This window comes from Liolophura sinensis, chromosome 7, assembly GCF_032854445.1.
Source record: "Liolophura sinensis isolate JHLJ2023 chromosome 7, CUHK_Ljap_v2, whole genome shotgun sequence".
In the NCBI taxonomy this organism is placed as follows: domain Eukaryota; kingdom Metazoa; phylum Mollusca; class Polyplacophora; order Chitonida; family Chitonidae; genus Liolophura; species Liolophura sinensis.
Window position 1 is genome coordinate 28,234,017 of NC_088301.1, and position 12,985 is coordinate 28,247,001.

Consider the following 12,985-nt stretch of genomic DNA (forward strand, 5'->3'; position numbering starts at 1 on the left):
GCGCATGTTCGGCGAAGGTTCACGGCACTTCTGGGATCGGTACACATACATTATTACTTCTGATATTTGTTCATAGGATAGACCAGATCACTTCTGGACGGTCAATGCCGTCTGGACGGTCTATGAGCTGATGTCCAGCTCATGCTGGCTTCCTCTCCGGCCGAACGTGGGAAGATCTGCAGCAACGTGCGAATGGTCGTGGGTTTCCCCCTGGCTCTGCCCGGTTTCCACCCACCATAATGCCGACCGCCGTCGTATAAGTGAAATATTCGAGGGTACGGCGTAAAACACCAATCAAATAATGACATGATCATTTCTGGCGCGGCATGAAAAGTTGATTTGTTGGTTGGTGAAGTTATTGGCGCATCTATTTAACTGAATGATAGAGCGCGAAAAGATGTCTGAGACAAAAGACATGGCCAGTTAAAATATCAAGTCGATATTTATAGTTAGCTCCACATGAAGATCCGACTATTGCTAACTGCGCCCGCCTGTACAGAGGATTGTCAAATAAACCATGAGGCCCGTCGTCAAAACCCTCAGAAAATTGATGGCCTACTTTAAAGGTCTCACCTGCACTAAATGCAGCAGTTATAAACCGGCAACCAGAAAATGTATGATCATGGAGTATATGAAAACTTGCGATGTTCGACACGTCTTTGTACGGTGGCCTGTCAGTGCCATGCAATTTCATAAGAATTTTTGGAAAGTTTTCTCTGTTTACTCGACAATACGACAGTTTATAGTGCAGTAAATAAATGATAAATGGGATGTTTGTTGGGGTTTTTTTTTGATGATTTGCATGAACCATTTTGTGGAAATATTTCCCCTGGAAAAATTGATTTCCTGTGTAAAACTATTTTTCATGTGTATACAAATAATTTTCTGCGTTAAAAGCTGTCAAACTATATACTATATGTAGAAAGCCAAACATTATTTTGAGACTCATAAGCCAGTGTACCAAAACCATCATTTTGATTCTTTATGCCGTACGGACTACAGGCAGATAAGATCAGTCATATACATATATAAAAATGGCTTGGAACTATCGATCATAATTTGAATATAATTAAAAAAAATTAAATCTGACTCTGGATGCTCCGTTCATTATGATGGAAGGATTACGCGAAAGAGATTCACGAATCATCCCTATAACATTATAGTTACAGGTAACCACCGAGGCAACCAGCATTGCCGCCGTGGCGTGACCAGGAAGTTCACGTGTTCGTAACGTTAAGAAGGCGAAAACCCCTGCATAAAGTGACAAAGCTCTCATCAGCGAAGCACGGCTGATCTATGGACAGAAAACGAAAGCTTCTTTTAAAGAACATTTGACCCTTTTAATGAGGAGAGTTTTCCCCAGACATATATGCTTTAAACATAAACATGAAATGAAACTTCTTTTCCATAAATCCTTTCCTGACAAGGAGCCCAATATAAGAATTTTCCTTCACATATACTTTTGTGTTGTACCTATGTATACTGAATCTGCTTTCAAATGACTTTGGACCTGGTAGGCTTCGTCCAGTGAAAAGATATTTTCCCACACATACACCGTTCTATTTATTTGTTCATTTATTTATTGATTTATTCACTGTTTAACGCCATATTCAAGAATTTTTCACTTAGATAATGGCGGTTAGTTTTATGGGTGTTCGGGGGAAACCACTGACCTTTGGGAAGTTTCTGACAAACATTCCCATGTCAGACATACAAAAAAATTGTATGCCATATACAAAGTTCTACACTTACGTGAACTGGAGAGACTATTTTCCCCTATACAAAGATCTCACGAGTGAAGAATGCGCGTCCAAACAAGCCGTATCATTCAGCAGACCTACGACCTCTTTATATATCTTTATCTTTTACGAAACAGACGTTATCAATGGCCAGCTAGTTGTGTTGCTATTTGACGCATTGTCATTCAGTGTGTCACAGCTTTGACGTCGTTTGTTCTCTGAGGGTCCATTAGGAAGATATGGTCCGCATATGTTTATAAGTTCTTGGAGCACCAAGCTAATAAAGCCGTAAGTTTAATCGACGAGTCACGGAGTCTTACACTTCTGTATAGTTACGTATATTGAGATTTGACTACAGAAGGTTTGTATACAAGGTGCTGTACATTTTCGATGTACTTACTTCGACCAGAAAAGAAAAGTTGATGTTCTGGATAAGAGAAGTGATGCTTTCGAATATCTGAATGTCAGAAAACATCATAAAAGTGACCATAGCATTTGGATATAAAACGATCGAGCATCAAGTAAGTATTTTACTCTAGTCATCCAAAAGCATTATATCAATTGCAAAGTAGTTTTCAATTTTAATAGAAAATTCTGTTGTTTGCGTGATACCAGAGTGTATTCTTTTATTGTAAAACAATACTGTGTCACATTCTACATGATATCATGTTGGTATAATACACTCTTAATGTTGAATTAGTAAAATATATTCTAGCACCACACAGACAATGATGTTTCTGTTAAATTTAACGGATTATTTTTGGAAAGTGCTACCAACCACCCTAGGTGCCAAACATCTACACTGAAAGGCTACGTTGCACCACAGATGCTGGTATTTGCACTGAAACGTTGCGTTAAATAAATCAACAACTTGCAACCCGTATAATACATTAACAACTTTTAAATGCACTATGAATACGAACGATTGTCGATTACAATTGGAATGGATGCTATTTATGAGCCATTTAAGAAACATCATTAATGTCCGTTTTACAATTGTCTTTTTTTTCTTTTGACTGTTTATTAGCCAAATCGAGATCATGGTTTCGGGGGAGTATTCACTGGAAATAGTTGCCCATCCAAAAGCTACTGGGCAATTTACCATAAGTGAAAAGGGTAAGAGCTGTAGACCCATGCCCGTGAACTTTTCAATGCGTTACGCTAGTGCACAGTGCCATATATATAAACCTCCCAGCTTTGGTAAGCTGTTGACGTTTGATGAAATATAAGTGTCATGTCCCACATTCGTATACCATTCGTAGCCCGTAAAGGGCGTTCCAAGTCGATAATCGTAAGATCCATTTTCAAAACAACGTTTAACACTAGCTCCCAAAGACAAAGGTATGTAAGAAATTATACAAATAAGACTCTTTATTGTCCGAGACTGTTTATTGTCCAAGCCAGGAGTAGAATCTGAACTTCGTCTAATGGTCAGCGGTTGCGATTTACGCATTGATTGTTGTCATGAAGTCTTCACTGTAGTGCAGCGTAATGACCCAGGAGCCTCTCACCAATGCTGTCGCTGTGAGTTCAAGTGCAGCTCATCCTGGCTTCCTCTCCGGCCGTAAGTGGGAAGTGGGAAGGCTTCAAATTATATTTTCAAATTAGGAACTGAAATGATACACGGGAAGGAATATATCTGATTTTAACCTGCGGATGGTCGTGGGTTTCCCCCGGGTTCTGCCCGGTTTCCTTCCACCATAACGCTGGCCGCCGTCGTATAAGTGAAATATTCTTGAGTACGGCGTAAAACACCAATCAAATAAATAAATAAAAAATTTTTTTCACTGATACGATGGTAGTCAGTTTGATGAAGGAGCAGAAGTTACCAGTGTAAGCTGTGACATAACGACTACCATGTTATATTGGTGGAAGACAAGTGGTATTCAGCGAATGTAGCCATGAGCCGAAAACGAGTGTCGTCAACCTCTTCTTATCACCGACGCCATATACGAACAGTGGGAGAGGAGAAATGTGAAATTCCCTCTCCAAGGCACGGACCGAGCGACAAACCTTGGGCAGTTTACCACTTCCACTCCCTCAAGTCGAACGTAAACATGAATTCTGTTTATTTGTATTGTTTTTAACTGACTAATGATAAAAGATGATTTTAAACCATATCAGATTAAAACCTAACAGGTCAGGAGGTGTATTGGCTCAGTGAAGATATGGTTTATCTGCTTCGTGTGTATGGTGTAGGCGTGAGATATTTGTTAGAGTAGGCCTACTTCCCGACCCCAAGTCAATACAAAGAGGATGAATTCGGTATTAAATGTAGAGCAGTCCGTGAAGTACACGTATTATCAGTTGTTACATTGATCTCCATGGCCGAGTGGACAGCTCTCCAGTGGTACGTGGGAAGGTCTGCGAATGGTCGTGGGTTTCTTACGCGCTCTGCCAAGTTTTCTCCCATCATAATGATGGCTGCCGTCTTATAAGTGAAATATTCTTGAGTACAGCGTAAAGTACCAATCCAAAAAATAAATATATAAATAAACATAAACATGAAATTGACATCGGATAAATAAAACAACAAACGGTGTAGGCCCTATCTTTTTCTACAGAAAATGCGTCTGATGGCGAACACGAGGTAGAGGGGAGAAGCAGAAAGATAAGAAATCTAATTGCTTTTTGGTAAGTCTTCCAAGACTTCTGCAAGTGAATGTTCTTTCATATATCGCAAATTTGTTTCAGGTATTTATATTCATATCAATATTACATCATATGATCCGCTGTGGTTCTAAGACAGGTAAAAGCTATGCGACAATTTTTGCCGATATTTGAACTGTTACTGTCCATTTCAAACGTCGTCGTGTAAGATGAACTGTCTTCATGATGCTGTAAAATAGCAGTCAAATTAATAGACAAAAATATAGGGAAAACAAAAAGAAAAGGAAATAAACAAAACAAAAATAAAAAAAAGCACACTTCGGTTTGGTCTCAGCACATACTTAGTAATAGAATCTGTACATATACCCAGAACCTGCAAATCCTTAACAGATCATTAATATGCTGTTATATAGTATTGGAAATGACGATTTCTCTGGGTAGGTCAAAAAACAGTTAATTTTATATTAAGATATTTAATTTGCCACTCTTTGCATTTTTGTTTGCAGGTTGTTTGGATTGTGCAACAATTTTGCCTATGTGATCATGTTGAGTGCTGCTCATGACATTCTTTCGGAGGAAACAAACACATCGCCGTCAAATTCAACAAATGTTCGAACTTCATTTTTTCAATATATTCCATTTCATTCTGTGACCAGTATTAGCACTTATCACAATGTAGGGGTTTTGTTAAATCTATTATGAAATGGACAAGATACGTTGTACTTATTCAAAGCTTTGAGAAAGAACTTATATGATCAAGGTTGACAAAATGTAAAGAAAAGTTCAAGAACACTACTATATATTCACATGTTGATGTACTGTGGAGTGACCTTGTGGCAAATAGCCGCCAAAAGTCAAAAGTTTTGAAAGCTTAGAGCATATGGTATTACCAAGCATGTGTAAAGTGAATCTTTTTTCCCCACACAATTACCCAGAGTTCGTCACACTCAGACCTAAGCGGCGTCGAGGTATCGAATCTGACAGGGGCGAACCAGACCGCAACATTCCTGAAGTGTAACCAGATCGGAACTGGGGTGAGAAATTTACATGATTTACCATCGTTACCTCAACAAGGATCCAAAGTCGCATCCCAACGGGTAGATCAACTGGTCAGAGAATAGTGAATGGGGACATTTTGATAGCACCTAATGACTTGTACAATTAATATTCCAAACATATGGTGAAAATTTGCTGCACGTGTTGTAATTTGATAATGTCATTCCGTAGAGTGATGTTAATTGACAAGAGTGTTTAACTTTATGCAAAAACTTTTAATCTTTGCTTAAGGTCAATGGCACTACATCTAACGTAATTGAGCACGAAGATTTTAACGGCAACTTAAGGATTAAACTGTTGCTGGAAAAAAATCAAAGAATCTTATAATTTAAACTTGTAACTAACAATAGTCTAACATATACATGTTGATGACAATTAGCAGGTCTTACATGTACACGTAACATGTGACCGTTACTTTTTTCATACCAGGCTATTTTGCTGGCGGATATTCTTCCAACCTTAGTGGTAAAGTTGAGTGCTCCTTTGTACATAACACGGATACCCTACAGGTCAGTATGTATGGGTTTATGTGAGGTTTATCTGCTAGAATTCCTCTGTGTTTATATACATGTTTTATAAGTTGATGCTATCCAGTAGGTAAAGATAAATAAACAAATATGAAACCGAAACTATCAAACAGTTTCTATACCTGATATTCGTTGAATGCTGTCAGAATTGCTATTATGATATGCTGATACCCTCTCTACGATATCAACTCCTGTTAGTTTGATAGAAACCAATTTACATTTGGTGAGAGAAAAGGAAACTGACCCCTAAGAGCTTCCGTAGACCAGTTTTTTAGTTCGTCTTTACTTAAAAGAGAGAGCTATCCCGGATGTCCCCGTTGGCGTTAACACAGATAAGTGGCGTTATAACGTGATGTGCATATCACCCGTTTCGCTTACATCTGACAAAAAAGAACATTATGAAAAGAACATTCACGGTGTTTTGAGTAACGTCCTAAAGTTTCTCTCGAAGGGAAATTTGCTCAGTATGTCTAATACGTGTTTTATTCTGAGAACAAAGAAGGTTTAAATGAAAATACTAAGGGTATAGTCGTTCATTACATTTAGTATTATTCATAACGTGATGGAACTCCGAAAGCTTAATTAAATATACCACCATATTCAAATTCGTGGTGTTTCTTGCGCAATTGTCGGTGTCTTTTTCCCGTAGGTTGAAGGTCTCCGTCGTTGTGTTCTTTGCTCTGGGAAGTTTTCTGATCGTTGCGTTTGCTGAGGTAGTGTGGTTGAGCATCGTGGGTGAGGAACGTCATTCTTGTCTTTCTTGTGTACATTTTTCTTGGCTCAATGTAAGTTTGCTTTCAAGAGAATATCCCTCATTAATATCCCGATGGTGTCTCTTTGTAGTTGATCAGATCTAGTGGCCTTCTGTTTAAAGTGCTGCATTACCGTAAAACAATATCGTAGAAGCTTAGATATACACTGACACTGTTGGATGTGAGTAGTGAGATGTGGGCTCGTGATTGTGAATAAGGCAGACGAAAGTGCCTATGTCTACAGAATCTTACCCTAGCGTTGTTAAAGTAACTTAAAGAAATATCACTAAACAGTATACACATGAGTGTGTAAAATCTCGTTTCGGGTGGACTAATTTTTAATTCAAGTCGCATTTTCCTGATGCTTTAATGTTTTGTGAAGTTTTCACAAAACATTCATTCTCCCTTAATATATAATGGGTCATCGACCCATAAGCTATCATCCCCTGTTTTCATAGGAGTGGTATGTGCCAGTATTGGGGCTGGCCTCGGAGAACCTACATTTCTGGGATTATCAACTTTCTTTCACAGGTAGGTAGAGTAGTGAGTTACAGAGCTTTAATTTCCATGTGCTCTGCCCCGTTTTCTCTACACTGCTACTTCACAAACATCGTGTATAAAAGTGATGTATTCATCAAGGAGGCGGAAGTAAGAAAATTATAAGTGATTGTGTTAACATCGTTTAAAAATCTGTTTGTCTCGTAGCTAGGTCTAGGAGGGAGTTCTCGGCTCTGTCTGTTCGTCCGTCCTTGGTAACAACAAGCAATCTAAAGTTCGTTGTTGTTGAAGACCACTAGTCTTCCATCACTCGGGGGAAACTTCGCCAGTAGCTTGCAAAATGTCGATGGTTTACTCCGGGCTCTCCGGCTTCCTCCACCCACAAAAATGACATTTTTTTTGCTTGTATGGTGTTAAGACAACAAATAAAAAATAAATCAATAAATCATTCATTCAATTTATCATTCAGTCCACAATTATACGGGTCAACCATGATTCCATATGGTTATATTTATTCCACAGGGATGTGGTGTCCACGTGGTCGTCCGGCACGGGTGGAGCGGGTGTATTCGGGGCGCTATCTTACGCTGGGATTACCTCAGCGGGTGTCTCTCCTCGGAACACCCTTCTAATCATGACAGTTATCCCGGTACTGCTGGCACTAAGGTGGGCATATCACACATTCTGTCATTACTGCCATTCCCGTATTGCTGGCACTAAGGTGGGCATGCCACACATTCTGTCATCGTGGCTGTCACCCCTGTACTGCTGGCACTAAGGTATCACGTATTCGGCCAATACTGTTATGCCCGTGCTGCTGGCACTAAGATGGGCGTGTCACACATTCTGTCATCCCTGTATCTCTACCACTAAGGCATGTATGTGACATGTTCTGTCATCTGTCGTCCACGCTAAAATAACCATTGTTCTTTCAATGAACAAGTAATATTTTACCAGTTTTCCCACAGTACATCTTAGGAAAGGCAGGAATGAACAATACATTACATACAATATTCCCAGTAACTATAGGTGGGGAATATTCCCCATTATTCGGGGTGGAAGGAGAGTGTGGTAATGGGTTTCAGCATTTTTTATTTTACTGTACCGTGTAATGTTCTGTTCTGATTATCTGAAATTATTTTAACAGTTTTCTCTTCTTGTTGTCACCACCCGTGGGAGGATATCACGCCAACAGTAAGGACGGCAAGGGTGTGGCTGAAAGTGATCCTGGTAGGAACCATCACATTTTCTTGGAAAATGCCAAAGGATTCTTTTCTACTTTTCTCCATGACTAAATGTGTAAAAGAAGAAAAATATATGGGCTTAACCGATCAACTATTGAAATTTCTTGGGCGGATGTGAGATATTTGTTTTCGTTTAAATGTTATTAATCCATGATCATCCTTTGTTCACTTATAGAGCAAAACAGAAATCATAAAATAAGATTATACTATAGACGCGACTTTAAACGATTTTTCTGTCTGCAGATTTCAGACCGTTTCTGACATGGAGAGAGAAAGTACGTCTTACTCAGGTTAGTCACATCGGACATAATTGTGTTTTTAACCAATATTTTGCGTTTCGCAAATGGTCACATAGTATACATGAGTATCATAATGTCTGTCGTCTTGAATATTGCACCCTCCACAATATAAAGTAGCTAGTCGGCGCACGTCTGTTACCCTAAGCTGTTTAGTATTGAACACGGCATTCACAATGCGGTACCTTTTTTCGAGCAACGCGTGGCAACTCGTGTACAAGGTGAAATAACCTTGGTTCTGTTGCAGTGCAGGACTAATACGCAAGCCGTCATATTTGGCTAATCAAGTATAAAAACGTTTTCCGCCTAAAGCATGTCCAGTCACACTGGTACAGTTTGGTGTTCAGTTAAGCCTTTGAGATTACGTTTTAGGGTAAAGTTGGTAATTTCGTGGCAAAAGTAGCAACACTCATTTATAATAAGACAATAATACTGAGTCCAGGTTATACCCGAGTCGCTATTTCTCAGGAAATGTTTCCCCACTTAGGACAAACAGAATTTCGGCTAATCTGAAAGATTGTTCAGAATCATGTAAGTTTTGATTTCCATCTTCCCGTCTTCTGTCAATGTATACCAACATTTGAAACTTTGAAACAATGAAATCTGTTCCAGCCCCTACTGAAGTTCATGATCCCCTTGATGGTGGTGTATTTAGCAGAGTACTTCATCAACCAAGGATTGGTGAGCGCACGCTACATGGTCATATATCATTTTCATTCTTACAATACTGCATGTCTGCTGTTTTGGGCATAATACTTCGGTGGCGGCAGCATTTGGCTTCATGGACTGGCCTTACCACAAGAAGACAATGAATGTACACACACCATCTGTTGTGAGAAAACTCAATACTTACACTAAACACATTTCTACCGTGGTCTCGACATAGATGATAAATGCATGCCACTGTCTTATTAGCCGTATTACTTGACCTACAAGTTAAATTCACAGATTTTGCTTCATTCGCTTACTTTGTAAATGAAAAATAGACTTTTTTTAACGATTGTAGTCACTTATTGAGCATTAAATTTCATGTATATAGTACATAAAAAAAACGAACTTATCAAGCTATTTTGCTTTTTCAGCATGAGCTTCTATACTTCAAAGATATTTGGCTGACGACAAAGGAGCAATACAGGTGGTGAGTATTCCCTGATAATCTGGCTTTATTCCCTGCTAAACTAGGCAATTACACCCGTTAAATATATGTAAATCCATATCAGGATAAGCGGTTACCCTGCGATGCATGCGTATAACGTCATCTTTTGACGAGTGTATACACGTGCACAAAACAAGGATGACGTAAACCATGAAAAGACAAATGAATAGAACGCTTGAAAATCATGTTCAAGCGGGAAGATCTCCCCATCACATCTGAGGTCAAAGAATAAGATGACAAGAAGATGAACTTCCTTATATTTAACAACAATAATTTGTTGAAAAGATTTCTTTCCAGGTTTCAGGTGGACTATCAACTGGGCGTCTTTATATCGAGGTCATCAGTTAACCTGCTGAAAGTAAACAAGTTATGGATAATACCTATCTTACAGGTAATATAAAAAATTACTCAAGTATCAACATTCAGATATTCGTTCTTAGGTACCATTTATCAAATTTTGTGATATTCATGAAACGCTTCATAAATTAAACAGTATTTAATACACATGCTATCATTCTGTTTATTTACACAGGTGATGAACGTCGCCATTCTCCAGACACAGGTCATGTTTCGTTACATCCCCAGCATTTGGATAATATTTGGTGTCATCTTATTTGAAGGACTGCTCGGAGGATGCGCATATGTCAACACTTTTTACAAAATGTCCGAAGATGTAAGGCAAACTTATATCGTATTTTCATTAACAATATAAATTTACCATGACGGCAGTTTCCTTCACCGATCGTGGCAACATGTTCACACATAGTAATTGTTCAACAAGAGACCTGTATTATTGTTAAAAGTTCAGTATTTGTTCAGAAATACTGGTCCTTTGGCAATCAACTTTAATCCGGTCAGAACCGGCTTCTCCTTCGCGTCGTTTCACTTGACAGTTAATCGTCTTCTCTTGGTACGGGGAAATTTTACGTAACATTCGAATAGTGCAGCTGGATGGTTACTGAACTAACGCACATACCATAGTCGCAAATGCTTCACGGTTCAAAGCTGGAAGTTCATCCCGGCACCGTTCGGTTTAGGCTAGCGTCGTTACAACTGCGCTCCGCGTGAAATAGAAAAACTGGGAAAGCCCACTTCTAAATCATATTTTCCCCCACATCACCACTGTAACTCAATAGAATAGAAATATCTATAATTACAGAATAGAGAGTAAAAGGAGAGCAGCGATGGGATCGGTGGCAAATGGTCACACGTAACCGGTAAAATACGGCCTCTTGTCAAGTTACCTCAGTCAGGGTTTTATTCTAACTGTTCATGAAAGTACATAAATAATAACAATTCACACGCCGCCTGGCAGCATGTCTTAAGCAGAATTAGATTAAAAAAATGCAGTGATATTAATTGCAGTGTACTAGATTTATTGATTTACAGATTTACGTATTTAATCTTTGAATTATGGTGATTATGATACAAATCCCAATGGTAAGACTAAAGACTTGTCATTTTAACCTACGTGGAAATTAAAATAGACATTAAACATGTGTTTATTTTATTTATTTGATTGGTGTTTTACGCCGTACATAAGAATATTTCACGACGGCGGCCAGCATTATGGTGGGGAGAAACCGGCAGAGTCCGGGGGAAACCCACGACCATCAGCAGGTTTCTGAAGATCTTCCCACTTACGGCCGGAGAGGAAGCCAGCTTGAGCTGGACTTGAACTCATGGCGACCTCATTGGTGAGAGAGGCCCCTCCTTCATTACGCTGCGCTAGCGCGCTAACCAGCTGAGCCACCCAGTCGGTAACACATGGACTTCTTTTTTCACTTATGCCGCACGAACAGCGGCGACCTTCCTTGCCTCCAACTCTACAGAAACGGCAAGGCTTGCATACGCGATTACTTCTTTAAACTCTCTTTGCATGCTGTCTTTGGTGGGTGCCGCCATGTTGAATAACTTAGTCTTCATTAGATATCAAGTGAAAATACTTCCATTTTTATTTTGGATGTTTTTGATTAATTCATATACAGTCAGATGCTCGATTTTTATACCAGTGGTACAGATTTAGACTAAAGGAATCTGAAATTATTGAATAAATATCTGATGCTTCCCTATCAACAATTATCCCCAAATTTTGCGGAAAATCATTGCTCTGATGGCGCCCAGCTATACACGAGCCCTGTCTCGGTACCGTAGGGTGATCTCAAATGCTTTGAAACTTTACCAGATAACTGGCATCACAATTGACAACGCTGTCCGAGAGAGTACTGTTCTAAGATACTTATGAAGATTCATTTGTACCCTGACGGGCACACGTTTATGGTTGGCAGAGGCCAGGCAGAACTCGCTGAAAGCCATTACTATTCACGGAGTTCCACTATGTATGAATAAATACACTAACATGTACATCTTTTGTAAAATCTCGGCCCCCTTCGGCATGAGGTTTGTGATTCATTTCTGTACAACTAAATATAATTTGTTTCCATTTCAGATAGCACCTGAATATCGGGAGTACAGCTTATCAGTAGCGTCGGTCGCAGACTCTTGTGGCATCGCCATTGCAGGAACCATTGCCATCCCTGTCCATAACACGCTATGTAAACTACATATAGCCCTGTAGCATCACGCATCGCAAATGCGTGAGATTCTTACCATTCATGTACAAATTTCGTGTAGCTCTGCCCAGGAGATTCCCACCAATGCAGGTGATGTGAGTCCAAATCCGCTTCCTGCTGGTTTCCTTGGCATATTGGGAGTGTCCCAGCACCCTATGGATGGTCGTGGGTTTTCCCCGGGCTCTGCACGGTTTCCTTCTCTTGTGTTTGGCGATGACAGACCGGATTCATCTCTAAAACAGAAGAAAAAAAAGTACAAAGAGATGACAAGGAGAAATGGTTATACTGAATTATAATTCGGTGCATAATGGACTGATTGTCTGTCTAGTGGTTCGTCGCGTTTACACGATGAGATTTGTGGTATGAGTGGAAGGGAAATAGGTTTTGGAAATTGATCGAGCAATTATTTACCCAAAAAGCCCACTATGGCCGATGGTTGGTATGCTGTATACGAATGCCTGTTTCCACGCCAAGACTCTCTGTCATATTCATTTTCTTTTAGTCCTACATGACCGTGGTGTTTTTCAAGCTACA

At 39.5% G+C, this 12,985-nt stretch overlaps 1 protein-coding gene across 1 annotated transcript; it reads left to right on the forward strand.

Annotated features, from left to right (window-relative positions):
* The first annotated feature begins 2,763 nt into the window (after nucleotides 1-2,763).
* Nucleotides 2,764-12,485, forward strand: LOC135470809 (battenin-like). Its single transcript, XM_064749852.1, has 15 exons — nucleotides 2,764-2,855; nucleotides 4,304-4,373; nucleotides 4,856-4,958; nucleotides 5,285-5,383; nucleotides 5,835-5,914; nucleotides 6,582-6,667; nucleotides 7,143-7,215; nucleotides 7,705-7,848; nucleotides 8,330-8,412; nucleotides 8,670-8,716; nucleotides 9,335-9,403; nucleotides 9,805-9,860; nucleotides 10,176-10,269; nucleotides 10,411-10,551; nucleotides 12,328-12,485. The coding sequence occupies exons 1-15, from the start codon at nucleotides 2,780-2,782 to the stop codon at nucleotides 12,454-12,456; spliced, it is 1,350 nt and encodes a 449-aa protein (XP_064605922.1). The 5' UTR covers nucleotides 2,764-2,779; the 3' UTR covers nucleotides 12,457-12,485.
* Nucleotides 12,486-12,985: the final 500 nt, after the last annotated feature.